At 43.0% G+C, this 15,683-nt stretch overlaps 1 protein-coding gene and 1 long non-coding RNA gene across 3 annotated transcripts; one reads left to right on the plus strand and one right to left on the minus strand.

Moving 5' to 3' along the window:
- Positions 1-77: 77 nt before the first annotated feature.
- On the plus strand, positions 78-2,387 carry LOC129604272 (uncharacterized). The gene is made up of 2 exons (XR_008695037.1): positions 78-200; positions 334-2,387. It is a non-coding gene; the product is annotated as an uncharacterized LOC129604272 (long non-coding RNA).
- map2k7 (mitogen-activated protein kinase kinase 7) lies at positions 2,103-15,475 on the minus strand. 2 transcript variants are annotated; one of them, XM_029164324.3, is made up of 12 exons: positions 15,232-15,475; positions 13,448-13,495; positions 11,166-11,310; positions 10,989-11,055; positions 10,653-10,766; positions 10,035-10,154; positions 9,819-9,926; positions 9,554-9,733; positions 9,146-9,226; positions 8,771-8,913; positions 8,644-8,689; positions 2,103-8,548 (listed from the first exon to the last, which is right to left on the minus strand). In XM_029164324.3, exons 1-12 carry the CDS (start codon positions 15,353-15,355, stop codon positions 8,405-8,407), a joined length of 1,320 nt encoding a protein of 439 aa, XP_029020157.1. In that variant the 5' UTR covers positions 15,356-15,475; the 3' UTR covers positions 2,103-8,404. The 2 variants fall into 2 exon arrangements, with proteins under 2 accessions (XP_029020157.1, XP_029020164.1); XM_029164331.3 differs by lacking the exon at positions 13,448-13,495 and having other exon boundaries at positions 15,232-15,467.
- Positions 15,476-15,683: the final 208 nt, after the last annotated feature.

The following is a 15,683-nucleotide window of genomic DNA, read 5'->3' on the forward strand; positions in this document are numbered from 1 at the left end:
AGGCGCGGCTCTGGATCACGGACGCGCTGCACCTTTGATTTTTTTTTTTTTCGCAGGTATGTGGAAGTCCCCGCCCCCACCGAGTTGGATGCTGCGTTCAAAGGCAGACGTAAACTCCTGGAATAAGGGCCGTCGCTGCGTGTGTGTCCCAATCCAACATTAACAAACCCCCAAGACAAGTATTTTCATGCTGCTATTAAGTAAGTCCGGCGATACGGAATGAATCAAACTGTGCGTCTAAAAATGTTTGATCAAATGTTATTTTTAAAAAGTTATTCAATTGTATTATGCAGAAAATATTGATGCAATTTCTCTGTACATTTTTTTATGAAGGCAACAACGAGTTTACAAAACCACATGTAAAGAAGATGAACCGCAGGGCTACGTGGATGTTTTAATGTTTTCATTTTCAGTCAGTGGGTTCAAACACTTAATACATATTTTGCCCGGATTCGGGGTCAAAGGTCACTTCAGTATTGTTGCCGCGTAGAAACAAAGAAAATAATAAAAAAAATACCTGAAATAAGAGAAACATAGGTGTAATGTATCCCGAACACGGGAAAACGTCTACCTGTACTGCATCCACCAATGAGCTTCCAGTTCACTTTCCTACCTTATATGGTCAGAGATCAGACAGAGAAAGAAGAGTTCTGCAGAATAGAGGAGGCTGCAGAGTGGGGAGGTGGGTGGAGGTGTGGTCTGGAGCGGAGATCCTCTTCCTGCAGTGTGAAATTTCTGTTTAAACCCAGTCATTACCCGGAGCCCTGTTGTTTCAGTCACACATCAAACATTGGCTGACTGCGTGTAATAGCATGAATAGAACCGGAGGACTACTAGCATTACAAGACGTGCACATAGGTTTATCCCTGTAGAAAATGTAACATAACAAATAAATGTGTGATTTTTTTATGCGATTATAGGACGAAGCCTGTTGCAGTCAGTATGCACTGTATGGAGACGGTTTAGTTTTTTACTTACTATGTGAAAAAAGTAATTCATTTAAATAGACTGTTTTAAATATTTATATATCATTACGTTCAAAGGTTTGACTACTGGACAGAAGATGTCTGCTGCTTTCCCAATGTTCCAGCAAATATTGAATAATATTTGCTGGAACATTCAAGTTTACATTGCCTTACGTGATTATGATTTAATATTAGATTTAGATCAGATGAAGAAGCAGTAAGTAAATGTGATTATAACAGCGGTTGTAGATCCGGCGCACGCCTCTGGTTCCAAGTAAAAGCTGTAAGGTGACATGGGAGTTGTTAAAGCTTGCATCTGAGCAGCTTCTGCGTTCCTTTCGCTCCGTCATCATCCTGTTGGCTCATATTTGCAGCCTTCACACAGAACGCAGCCTCACTCCAGGTGAAGCTGACTGCAGACCAGGGAAATATATACATACATATCAATCATCATTATCTAAGGGAAAAAGGGGCTCATTTTTCCAACATGCCAGTGTTGCATGTGGCAAAACTAGAATGACTGTGTTTTAAATCCGTTAAACTCTGCATGATCCCTTTTGTTCCTACTTAAAACAGGAGCAAAAGCAGAGTCTGGTCAAGTCACGTCTTGTCGTGCTGGTAATTGTGGTAAATATCAGCGAGGGTGAAAGTAGGGAGGCAGCACGAGGAAGAGACAGATACGACTGTTGTCAGAGGCTGTGCATTAAAGCTTATTCATGCAAGTTTGGGCACGTCTTCATGTTACCAGATGAAAACGTTCTACCTGCTGCCTCAGCACAACACGCAGATGATTCAGATGCTGCGTTACAACGCTAACCTGCAGCCACCGGGGCAGCGCTGAGGGAGTGCTGCTCCCTGCTGTGGACAACACTGGAACTGAGTGTGTGTGGGTGAGATTACTGCCGGTGCAGGTATGACGTGAATAATGGAGGTCATCTGACGCTCACAGATGCTGTTAGTGTCCTCTGAAAAACATTGACCCCAAGTCAGTAAAGTGGAATGTTCTTTGTGAAAGTGAGAATTCAACATTCATCTATTATAAATATCATCTAGTGTCATTACATCACTTTAATATCTCCAATAATTAATAAATCCCAGTAACTGTGTCTTATCACCAAAGAAACCAAAAGACATGAGAACTTTTTATGAGTTTTTATTTATTTATGTCATTTTTAAGTGTTTTATTATTTTTTTCTCCAAAAAAATCCTGAGGTATTCACAATATAATGGCATTTATTCTTTTTGAAATGAGACTGGGGGGTGGGGGATAAAATACAGCCTGAAAGAAAAAGGCAGTAAAGCTGTGTTGATTGATACAACTGTCAGACAACAAATCCACGGTGACGTACATACAAGAAGCCTCTGATCTGTAACAGTGGTGACTAAAGACGAGCCCCCCCCCCCCCCGCAAACCAGCAAACTCATGCAACAGCCACCAATGCCAGCAGGCGAGTCCCGCCTCACTAACAGACTGGAGGTTACCAACAAGCCACTCGGGCCACTGTCATAGTGGATCAGATGAAATCTGGTGTTCAGTTCAGAATGATTAAAAACTCTCCACGAATTTTAACTGAGTTCTTGGCAATGAGTTCAACATGGTGCCGTTGGTTTATCTTAGTAATTACAGGTGGTGAACAGTAAAGGATATAATAAATGTCCAGAATCTGACAAGAGTAAAGCCATTAATCTTAATTAAATCGTCTGTCGCTTCATAGACTGTTAGTGTGTGACGACTGATTACAATAGTTTGCTTTCTGTACACATGATAAAATGCCAATGAGAAACTACTCCTCTACCTTGGGTCCTCCTTGACCTCCACACAAAAAAGCAATACACATAAGAACAAACAAAAAATACAAATAACCAATAAATAAATACCAGTGAAAAAAATACACTGTTGAATAATTATCTTGCTCTGTGTCACAGATCTATAATGATTGATAAAATAACTGCTGTGACTTCAAGAAAATAAGGAAAACACACAATATTTTCCTTTCTGCACAACAATCCCAAATCTGCAACACAAAACAAAACCAAAATGAGCCAATCGCAAGTGCAACATCAGTCTCAGCATTAGAAAAAAAAAAAAAGCTCTGGTATTTGACCAATCAGCTCATTATTACAGCATCAGACAAACCAGAAAAAATAAAAAATATTGATAATAATAATAATCACAAAAAAGAGCAAATTAAAAAATAAAAGGGATGGAGGGAAAAGAATAAAACAGCACACAAATTATGACCCAAACTGGGGTAACAAGAAATAAATCGATCATGATATCTGATCAAAGGAAAAAATCATATAATAACAGTAATACAAAATACTATTAAACTCTCAGTTCAGTTTATCTTTAGGTGGCGGTGGTTTAATAAGATGGAGAGACACTACAGCGTAACGATGACAAACAGGCTGCTCCACCTCACCAGCAAAAGAAAGACACTCTTCATTTGCAGTGTCTGGGATCACAAATATGTCTTTGTTCAATTTGGTGTCATCTTTGCCCTGAATAATAATAATAATAATGATAATAACAACAATAATAATAATAATAATAATAGTAATCAGAATAAAAAAAACTAATAAATGGACCAAAATAAAAGCTAATAATAAAAATAATAATATTAATAATAACAACAATAATAATCACCATCAATAAAGACTTTTGGTAAACCAATAAACATCTCACACAAACACACACTCCGCTCGCTCACGCACCTAACTGGGAAAGAGGACACACAGGAAATAGGACATGGATCTAACAAACACCTCCTCCTCCTCCTCTTCGTTTAGAGACGGGTCCAAATTAAAACATATTGCAAAATTGACAGAGAACATCAAAGAAAAAGGCATAAAAGTGTATCTTTTCCTAAAAGAACAGCAAATTCAACATCTCTGCAGAAACAATACACTGTATGTGTACAAATCATAAATAGGATAAAGTTTTGTGCATCCCCACCCGAACCGATCGTTGTCTCAAAAGAAAACAAAACAATGGCAGTTACAGCGGTGACAATAACATGCAATCGATATACTTACAGCATTGATCTGTATCTTGCCCCGAACTACAAGCCCCAGTCTAACCCCCCCCCAATACAATCCTTAAATATTTGTCAGCTCATTCAAAACACATCTCTTGCTCAGGCTCTGCTCTGTGACCTAGCTGAAATGGGTGAAACGCAGTGGAAGGAGGGCGAGGACCGGTCACGGCCGCCAACGCCAGCTTGTCCATAGATCTGTGTATGTACAGGAGGTTGCTCTGCCCAGTGGAAGCAAGCCGACATGGTTTCAATGACTGCATAGTGAAAATGATATTTGGTTTACTTACAGATGGGGTCATCGAACACGCACGCACACGCTCGGTGCCAGGCACGATGCAGGTTCTCGCTGTGAACTAGCTTTCTGACGCCTCGTGCCTGGCAGCTAATATACACATAAAGTCATAAAGCCACTTGTTGGCAGCAGCCAGCACTGATTGGGAGAACTTTGTACATTTGGTGTGTGTGTTTGAACGAGGTGTTTGAGTGGAACATACAACACACCATACAACAGCACAGTCAGGAGTGAATGTGTGTGTGTGTGTGTGTGTGTGCACATGTAATAAAATACACATCAGCTTTATGACAGAACTTTGACAGTGGGAGACTGGGTCCAGCTGACACACACACACAAATAGTGTGTTAACGCCAAACCCCTCGGGCTGCGCTGGCAGTGCAGTACAGCTGATGGACGCTAAGCACCAGATTCAGGTTACACAGAGGTGCAGCAGGGAGGCTGAGCAGTCGCACCCCGAGCGGCCCTGGGAGCGGGACAACGGGAAACCCAACAGCAGCTTCAAATCAGTTCCAGGTCACGTCCTGGAGATTAAAAGTGGACAAACGCTAAGCTAACGAAGCGGTGCCAACTCATACCAACGTCTGCTCACAGGGCCTGTGTCAAGCAGCAGCAGCAGCAGCAGCCAAGGCTTCAGACTGCTTTTCTGGAGCACTTCTACTGGACTTATTGAGGCCTGTCCACAGCAGGCTGGCCACTACTTGAAACTAGAGACATTAAAAAGGCTACACATGGACAATAAAAAACAGTATTCCTAAAAAGGCTTCTTGTTCATTGTTCTCTCTGACATAGCAACTGTTATAAATTGGGTTGTCTACAGGACAAGACACGGCATCACAGTAAAATCCTATCGGCCAGCTGAGCTACATGAACACTTAGCCGAGCCAAGCTGAATTCCTGACACAGACCAGGTGAGTTGGATTCACAAAGAAAGATGAGTCGGCAGGTTTTTCTGCTTGGCTTTTGTCGTGTGTTAGTCCACCAGTCTCCCCTGTTTAGCATACGACACACATGGCACTGCTACGCTAGAACACCCCCACATACACGTCCGCTCTCCCACTAGCTATAGAGAGAGCATATATACCATAGCCAAGAGTAATCAATTATAATATCAATAACAATAGTCAGAACAATAACAAGGTGGCTCTTTTGTATATTTAAATTGTGGACACCTTTGGTGCGACGGTCAAGGTTGTCAAGCTTGTGTTTGATCTGTGGACAGACGGAGGGATGGATGGACTGAGAAAAGGCTCAGGACAGACAGACAGACAGACAGACAGACCCCCCCCCCCCCACATTGACTCTGTACAGTTGTAGTGTGACGATGTGATACATGTGATAACTACTTCCTGTACACACAGGGCTACGCTTCAGGTGAGGTATGTGTTTCTGTGTAGGTGACCTCACTCTACTCATCTGATCTGTTTCACCACCTCTCACATGCTTTTGCCCTCTTCACACTTGCTCTTCTGTTTTTTGGTAACACACACACACACACACAAACACACACAGACATTGCATTATTTCACTTATTTGGCTTTGACGAAAAAGAAATAAAGTATTTGTCCTTTGGGGAAAAGAGGTGACAGCAGCGTCTAAAGCAATACAAGGTAGCAGCAGTAAAATGTAATAAATAACAGCTCCAACAGAACTTTAGCATAAAAACGTGCTACGACACCTTCAGAATCAAACGGACAGGCTGGCGTAACACCATGAAAGCTTTTTACAATGAACAACTTCTCAGAGCTCCACAGTCCTGTTAGAACCTGATGAGACTCATCACCTTCATCACTTAACTTCCTGTTTCCCATCTCTGACTTTCTTTGACCTCCCATCTCACGATTCTCCCCGTCTTTCCTCTCACCTGACTCCCTCCCTCCCTTCCTTTCCTATCATCACTCTATGTCCAACTCTGACAACATGCCCGGATCCGTCTCTCTCACACTTCCCTCGTCTCCCTCACCTCTCTGTGTCTAGCGGTGATTTGGTTTGCTGCGTGCTGGGGAGGCTTTGGCTGTGGCCCCGCAGCAGAGAAGCCAGTGGGATTCTGTAACTCAGTAGACCTGTGCTCATGAAGCACATCTATGCATGATAGCTTCAAGCAAATGTTGAGGCGTGTGCCTTCGAGCAAACGTTTCAAGGTCGAATGACATGGGGGCCACCTGTTGAAGAGGGCTGGGGTCACATACACAGTATAGAGATCAACTACACACACTGTGCAGCTGAGGAACATCTCCAAGTCTGCTGCCAGTATTCGGTATCTACAATTATTTGATTAATTGACTGTCAGAAAAGTATCTGAAACAACATTTTGATAATGATTTACATTGTTCGAAAAAGGTTTCTTATCTAAATAGTGAATAGAATATTCTCTGGTTAAGACTGTTAAGAAAAACATTAATTATACTGTTCTATTACTTTACACTAGAGCTCAAGGTTTTACTGTTTTCTCCTGGAGCTCTGTCATTTTTGCTACACACTCATTTCTCCAGTTTGTTAAGAGTGACTCAGCTTGTACTGACTGTCTTCTCAGTTTTCTTATTAGTGCTGTTTAACTTCTAATTTACATGCAATGAAGACATTATTAATAAAAATCAAAAGCTAAGTGAAGGGATTCCTTGCATATGAATACAAACACAAAGAGGGAAAGGGTAACGTTAATGACCCCAGCCAGCTGTTTGAAACCTCTGCCTTAGGTTCATAAAATACGCAGAATCCACTGTGTTCTGTCCTAACATACAACATCTTGCAGAGCAGCCTCCAACATCCTAAACAGCCTTTGGTCTGGAAACACTATGGAGCACTGCATCATACCAAACAGCAGAGGCAGACAGGTGGACGAAATGGAAGAGGTAGACGAACAGAGAAAAGCTCCACAGGTAATAAGATCTAGCTGAGTCATATTCTTTGTATGAGATAAGCTCCTTGTCTCAATAAACAAAGCACTTAGTGACTCAGTTATTCAGTCCTTCACTACTGACCAACAGCCAAACGACTCCCTTCATACACCTTCTCAAATGTTCTGCTAAACCGACATTTTACCCTTTTATTTCAACCAATTCACCTTTGTGAAAACACAAAAAACACCTTTCTACAAAGATAAAATGCAGCACTAATTTTTTTGTTATTATTTTGCATTATTTTTCCAATTATGCAGTTTTTAAATAGAAAAAATGACACTAATAATGTGTGGGCGTTATATTGAGTAATTCTATCCTAAATGTTAAACATTGCCACATTGCCATCTGATTACTTTGTTCTTGTGTGTTAGAGGTGTAGTGTGAGAAGACATGAGAAATTTAATACACACACAGTGATGTTCATTCACACACACACACACACACACACACACACACACACACACACACACACACACACACACACACACACACACACACACACACACACACACACACACACACACACACACACACACACACACACACACACACACACACACAGATACAGCCTGAGAATGTGTAATAGAAGGAACTCCTGAAGAATCATAATTGCAACGGACATTGATGTGTCCTAATAATGTTTATGTACAAGAGCAGGTAATGTTTGCTAATGTAGCAGATGCTTCGTTCCAGTGTGTAGTGACTACTCTGTTGACCACTGATCCAACTGATGGATCAGTGTTGGAGACAGACGTGTAGTTAGCATACTAACAAATAAGTAAAAAACGTTAAATATAAGTTTGTACTGAAGTGTGTGGCTGTTACACACGCGCTGGTGTGACGTGATATGATAGTGTGACGAGATGTAACAGTGCGTCAATCAAAGCGCTAACTGCAGTGTTCACCTTTTTCTGCCCTCCCCGTCTGTCTGTCCACAGTCAACACACTGATAAAAAGAACCACGTGTCAAACATCCATCAGTCCATCTCTGTCCGTCACTCCATCTGTTCATCCAGAGTTCTCCATCTAGTCGCAAGTCTCTCTGGGCGATCTTCGGGTGCTCCGGTGGACAGATGAATAACGGCTAGGTCTAACGTTGAGCTTAGCTGCTGACGCTGGGCCAGACTAAAACAGACCGTGTCTGGGCTTGGCAAAGCTAAAGGTAGGCTAGACTAGCGTAGAGCTAAGCTAACGCCGCGCTAGGCTAGGCTACCTACTGAAGAGCGAGTGGAGCTGGTGCTGATGGCTGTAACACTGACTGCTGCGAGGTGACTCGGTGCGATCCATGACCGTCTGGAACCAACCCGCCACGTCCACATCCAGCACCTCATAGCGGCGGATGAAACTATGCTCCTGGATGAGAGAGACGGTCACAGACATGAGGTGAGTTACATTTTAATATTGGGAATCACTTGGTATTATACTGCTCTTTAAGGCCGATGACGTACCAGAAGCTGGTGGTATTTTGGCCTTTTCCTGTGATCCTTTGTAAGGCTGTGAAAAGACATGCACACAAATTGAAGCAGTGATAAATTCATAGTAATAATATAATTTATGAGTGAGATTTAAACTCACCAGTCTTTGACAAATGACTGGAAGTCAAGGGAGAATCCCATGCTAAGAGGCAGCAAAGGAGGATCTTCCTGCAGCACTTTGGTCAGAACTTCAAAGTCTGTCTTACAGTTCTTGTAGGGGAACTGGCCTGTGGCCAGCTCCACCTGGAGGAGACAAGAACTCGGTGAGATTGGCAACAAGTGGACTTGTTCAAACAGAGACTGTTCATTAAAATGACAAACAAGTATATAAATATACACATTCCTTCTCATGAACTCCCATCCATCATCACCCCTTCTCAACATGTTATAATGAATTGTGCACAGGGTCGAGCTTTTCCTTCTGTTGTTACTATTCAAATGTCAGCTTTTTAATCCATACAGTGAGTTCTTTTACCAGGGAGATGCCGAGGCTCCACACATCTGCTCGGATGTCATAGTCGGGTTTGGTGGGATCTGGAGGATCTATTCTTTCAGGCTGCAAGATACAAAACCAGTTATCACCATTGTGGAGATATGATTATTTCTTTCTCATAACATCTATTTTCATCCAGTTATCTGAGCTGAATTGATAGCACTAAATGTATGTAAATAGAGAAGTGACATGAAGAAATAACTTTTTTTTAGGTTTCAGGAGAGATTTAATAAAATGAGCCCTTTGATCTTCCAACACAAACTCAGACAAAGAAAGACAAATCCTCAACGTTTACTGCAAGTAAATCTGACTTTCACAGCAATAAAAGGCAGTTATGAAACAGGTTCTTGTTTAGTAATGACTTCATATTGCTATGTTGTTTTTTCTTACCGCCATGTAGGCCGCACAGCCAGCGCTGCGGGTTTTAGCCTTGGAATCGACAAGTCTTCCACTGATACCGAAGTCACACAGTTTTATCTGACCTTTAGCGTCCAGGAGGATGTTAGAGGGTTTGACATCCCGGTGGATGACGCCGTGTTTCTCCTTTAGGTACAACAGCGCTTTAACTATCTGGAGCAGAAATTCAGACACAATAAGTCCATAAATCAACACAACCTTGACAATGTACCAGTTTCCCATCTTTTCTTCCACTTACTGCCACAGTCATCTTTCCCAGGATTCGCTCTGGAATGGGGCCTTGGATTCTCTTCTTCAGCTTCTCAGCACATGTTCCCATCAGCTCCATGGCAATAAATACATCTGTCTGTACATGTAAATAAACACACAACCTTTACCGGTTCTGAAAGGGTTGTACAAATACAAGTGCATTTACTGTAGAAGGAACTCAGTGACGCATTTATGGGAAACTCACGTTAGTAACAATGGCACCGTAGCACTGGATGATGTAAGGGCAGTCGTGGCTCTTCAGCACCACATCCAGGTCCATCAAGATCCTCTTGTTCTCATCTTTGTTTCCTGTGCGGCGCATTTGCTGGTAACACACACAGAAAAATCCTCCATCTAAGGTTTCTGCTTGCATTCTAACGTATAAAACACACAACACTGCTTTGTATGTGTAAAGAGAAACAAGGCATTAGGAAATAACAGAACACAGATTCCTCTGGCGAGCTGACTGACTGTGCAACTGTTAAACAGCATGGATGGCTGCAATTAAGTCATTGCTTAAATAGGAGGGTTGTTGCAGTATGTGGGTTATTACTGCCACTGTGTTAGCAAGCTATTCACAATTAAAACACAGTCTTCTAACTTTGTGTCACTCATTTTCAGCTCGGTATTTTCCCACATTATTGTTCTTGACGATGTTGTGACTAAAGTCGTCAGCTTAGCAGTTATGAGCCATCATCCGATTTCAGTCATGTGACAATCTATAAACATCTGCAACTACACGGTACAAAGGATAGTGCACAGAAGAGAGCAGATGAACAAAAAGACATTGAAATGCAGAAGAAAAAGTCCATGCAGGTCTTACTTTGACAGCTATGACATGACCCGTCTTCTTGAACCGGACTTTGAAGACCTGTCCACATGTCCCGCTGCCAATCTCCCCCTCACTGATCAGGTCTGTCACTTCTGCCGGATACCGCTGTGGGAGAACAAGAGTTTGGGTCATGCTCAAGTAAATATTATTCCAAAGATGAAGATGGACCAGTTCTGAGTATCATGAGGAAACAACTGGGGCACAGTTGTGCCTTTCGTGAAAACTACAATAAAGCGAGTAGTATCTTATTGGGTGCATGATGAGCTAATATAGGTGTTTCTACCCTAAAGGCCTACAAAAACTTGTGTCTTCGTGTGCACATCTTACCTGGCCGTCGATCTTAAGGTAACCTGTCTGTTTCATGATCTCCTGCAATTTCTGGTCAATTTCTGCACTGTAGAGACAACACACAAATTCAGAAACAAACACTAAATGACCTATAACAACCTACTAGATTTCACTTGTGTGACGTGAACATCTGCAAGTGTGTGAGAGTCTACGTACTTCTCTAGACTTTTCTGTAGGCCATAAGGAGGTGTGGGCAGGGTGAGCATGTGTCGTGGGCGGCTGGGGTAGGGGTGGTGCTGAGGAGAGCTCTCTGAAGACGAAGAACGACTGCCTCCATCGTTGGCCAGTGGCAGCTGGAGCGCTAGGGCAAGGGAGGGATGACACATTAGACACAGAAAGAAGAAGTAAGCCAAAGTTATCATGCAATTACTGAGAACTGATACAGTTACACAGGAAATATTTGAAAGAAAAACAATGATCTGTTATTTCGGGTTTATTACCAAGACAACCAGGCAAACTGTCTCTGGTAAGTTCTTTCACTGCAGAGTTTTAGACTATGTGTTACAATTAACCCCCCCATAGAGTCACAGCTTTGGCTTTGATTCGATGACATCCCAAACTAACGTTTAAACCAACAGGCCAGTGATATCTGATGAAAAGCAACATCATTCTCAGGCAGACAGACATAGCAGAGTTTGCCTGTAGCTAAAGGCAAAATGTTTATCACTACCAGGGTTGTACTTTAGAGCTCCAGGCTTTGGTTTTAATACTGGTAGTTATGATAAAACTGCATTCACCAATGAGACTGATCTCAGGACTGAAACAATACTTAAAATTTAACCAATCAATCAAACTGTTTACCAATGTCAGTTTTTTATTCTAGTTATAATGTTATCACAACCAAAAGAATAAATGTCCAGAGTAATGAAAATTTAACCCAATTATAATTAACCATAATTTAACATTAAAGCTACATTTGTCACGAAACCTGGTGGACAAAATTTAACTAACTTTATTATACTGAACATAAAACACAGCTCATAAACTTCAATATGAGTTAGCGAAAACACTGTTGTGACTACAGTAATTATAATTGTTTTTGCAGCAGTAGGATGAAAACCCCTCTGACAGCGATAGTGGGAGTTTGTATCCATGAGTCACCTGTGAATGGCTCAGCCTGTAAGGAAAGAATCATTTAGTAAAGACGAGGAGGCGTTAGTGTAGAGAGGCATAAAGACTCAAGCAGTCTTTGGCACATATCGCATCTGCAATTTTGGCTGGCTTCAGATGGACGGATAAACAGGCAGACAGAGTGAAGACAGACACAAAGATACTGCTGAACGGCCTCCTCACAGTGTTGCTGCTGGAGTAAAGACGAGGGAGGGATGCCAAGAGACGAACACCACACAAACAACATCAAACGGTCCGACGTGAAAGACAGAAAACACAAAAGGAGATATACAGCCCAAACTGCAGAGCACAGACTAAGCCGAGGTCAGTCTGAAACAAGAAGGCAAGTCTTCAGACAGCACACAATGGAAACGGAGAGAGGAAGAGAAGCCAGTGTGTTCACAGCAGTCCTGCAGAAGAACCAGTGGGGATGCCGGATTAGAGACTGTGTCAAACAAAACACAACCCAAAACATCGTGCCGTGCAGAAAAGCCACATGCATCGTGATTCTCTGCCTCCAGCAAAATGGGTTAATCATCTGACACACATATATACTGTGACCATCAACACACACCAACTCTGCCCTGCCCTGCCACTGGCACAGACACACTAACACGCACACACACACACACACTCAGACAGGGGATACTGGATGGAAGAGTGGAGAGAGGATGTGATTTGAGAGGAGGTGTAAAAGTGGCTGGACTAAAATACCAGCACTGGTGAGGGACTGGTTTCAGACGTGGCTGTTTTTGGTTAGAAAGCTAACAGGCAATTGAGTACGACAAAGAGCAAAGACTTCTAGAGGTGAGACAGATGTTGTCTATAAAGAGGAGGAAGATACTTATAAGTTGTGGTTAAGCCACAATGTTTAAGGATCCACAACAGTCGGTGTAAATGGTCCTGCAGCTTATATGTCAGTAACAGACAATTTGACAGGTTTGGCTGAAACTCAGTGTGCACCTATTAAATATATACCTGTTCAGAATAAATTGAGTTTTACAGCCACTGGGTAAACTTAATGATGCACGGCTTCTGTCTGAATGTAAATGACACATTTGCACAAAACTCTGAAACAGGTTAGTGAGGAGTAGCACTGATAGGCGGTTACAGTCCGCTAGCAGATGCTGTGCTCAAACTACACCATTGCAAAACGTACAGGTCTGCCTGTCTTATAATAGCGGACATTAGCATATGTTTATGGGTCAATATCACAGATGTGTGAATAGGATATGTCAGATAATCGGAGATAGAGGAGAAGTAGGGGTGAGACATGACATGGGGGACACAGGGTGCAGTGGCAGGAAGAGTGATGGACTGAATGATACCTGCACGCTGGGAGGGGGCTGGAGCAGGACTGAGCTGGATCACGATGACTGGACAGAGGAAAGAAAATATACACACACACGCACATTACTGCACTGTACTACTGAGACGATCACATGTGTGTACGCAGACACACAGACACACACACACGCAGCATCATTTAACAATGCAGGGAAACAAAAAAAAACAGCTTCTCCTAGATTTTGCTTGTTCTTTCAACCAAAAGATAGAAATCTGATGGACTGGATTCATGGTTACTGAAAGTTACTTGTCTTGACCCAGGGATCAAAAATCAACAGTGCATCCATGCATTTCTCAATGCTGCATGACCTCCCCACCCACTGAGCCTGCTCAGTTGCTCTGCTGGCTTTCTCTCTTCTTTATTCATCTCTCAGCGTTTCACAACGTTGAAATTTCGCCACTGTGGGACAAATAAAGGTTTACCTTATCTTATGGCAATGGCAGCTTCATGCACAATATTATCAGATGAAGATGGTGCTGTATTATGGGATGCTTGCAGGCTTTCAGTCTGTTTTTACTGAGTCAGCTCTTAAGCTATCACAGCTTCATCTTAGAAGGCACTAGACCACATATTTTACTGTTTGTGAAGTTATGCATATGGATGTTTGCAGCTTAATTGTGGTTGTAGCTCTTCTGTTGCTCCACGTCAGTTTTGCTTTATAGTTTTCAAGAGCTTTGCTTCAAAGGTCTATTAATTTCTGTGTAGGTCCAAATACTGGATGGCGTCAGCAGTTCCAGGAGAAATTGTCTGATATACTTTGGATTCATGGATTAAAATTTTTGATCTGATCAATAAGCCAAAACACCACCAGTGTTTATTTTGAGAGGAAGTCTAACCTCAAAACAGTCGAGGCAAGAGGCTCGTTTAGGTAAAAAGAGCTGTGAAGATCTGTAAGAATGAACGACTGACAGTCGAACATTATTAATAGTTCTAAAAGTTGTCTGTGTCGTTTATTACGGAGCTTCTCCCTGCACGTGCCCGCGGCGGACGGAGCCGCTGAGCTAACGGAGGACGGTCCGAGGGCCCAGTCACTGCTTCACCGCTCCTTTGCGCACAGACTTCGTGTTCATTGGAAACTGAGGGGGACTTTATTGAATGGGGCCCACAGCAAATGTAGGAGTAACACTGCGCTACTAAGTGAAACGTGCCCACAACACACGCTGAAGCCGAACGCTCGTTCACGTTAGCTAGCGGTCAGATCGATAGCTCGCACATATTAGCGTCTGTTTCGACGAGGGTCAAAACACGGCAGAGTGCGACTCCTCCGCGGGACTCATTGGCGTAAAAACGGGCTGAAAGTTGTGTGAAACGGTAGAAGTGACCAGCAACGTCACGTCTACAATATTTAACAAGCAGACTGAGAAACGGCGTCTAATTCTCAGACTGACGCGGGGCCTGCCACCGACTATCACTGAGATTGCTAGCCTGCTAGCCTAGCATGTTTGACAGGACAGAATCAAAACAGATTTCGGGACGTGACAGGCAGCGAGATACTAGATGACAGCGCCTCGCGGTTCTACGCTGTGTTTAACCGCCAAAATAAAACGCACGAGCTGTTAAGCCGGCGATTTGCCCTAAAAAGGAGGGACCGAGCCGATTCGGTGTTTGTTTATGTAGCTAGCCCGTTAGCATGTAGTAGCTAGGAGCAGCGCAACACCCCCGCTCCCCCCCCCCCCCCCCCCCTCCCTCCGCCCGCCTCTCCAGTCGTTCCCCCCGCTATTCTGGCCGTTACCGACACCCCGTCCCTCCCCGGTGGACACTCACTCGGCCTAGGACGTGTCCGCTGTGGACTCATGTCGATGTTGAGGTCGATTCTCCGGCGAGCATCCTCGTTTTCCTGCTTTAGCTTCTCCTCGATCCGCGACAGCCTCTGTTCCAGCGACGACATCTTGAAAAATTGAGCACCATGTAGTTCCCAGCAGCGCTCGCGACTCCCCTCTCTGGCAGGCGGGCAGGGCCAGCAGCACGCTGACCGACTGGTGGGCGTGCACGCGCGCGCGCGCGCTCTGCAGCAGTGTGGCCATCCGCTTACAGTACCTCCATATTACAGAGGTAATAAATAATATATCGGCATCAGTACTTTGTTCTTAGCTTCAGTTGAACTTTCTGATACATTTATGAAGTATCTGTAAACTGTAAAGCTCTATTCAAGTCAACAAATTGTGTACTTTTAATTTATACATTAATATACATTGATTCCTTTTATTTTATGTTTA

Source organism: Betta splendens, chromosome 1 (genome assembly GCF_900634795.4).
Source record: "Betta splendens chromosome 1, fBetSpl5.4, whole genome shotgun sequence".
NCBI lineage: Eukaryota > Metazoa > Chordata > Actinopteri > Anabantiformes > Osphronemidae > Betta > Betta splendens.

Coding starts and splice junctions, on each gene's coding strand:
- map2k7 (XM_029164324.3), bottom strand. CDS start 15,355: ATGTCGTCGCTGGAACAGAGGCTGTCGCGGATCGAGGAGAAGCTAAAG. Junction 13,496..15,231: donor GCGGACACGTCCTAGGCCGA/GTGAGTGTCCAC, acceptor TCCTCTGTCCAG/TCATCGTGATCCAGCTCAGT. Junction 8,549..8,643: donor CAAAATACCACCAGCTTCTG/GTACGTCATCGG, acceptor TCTCTCATCCAG/GAGCATAGTTTCATCCGCCG.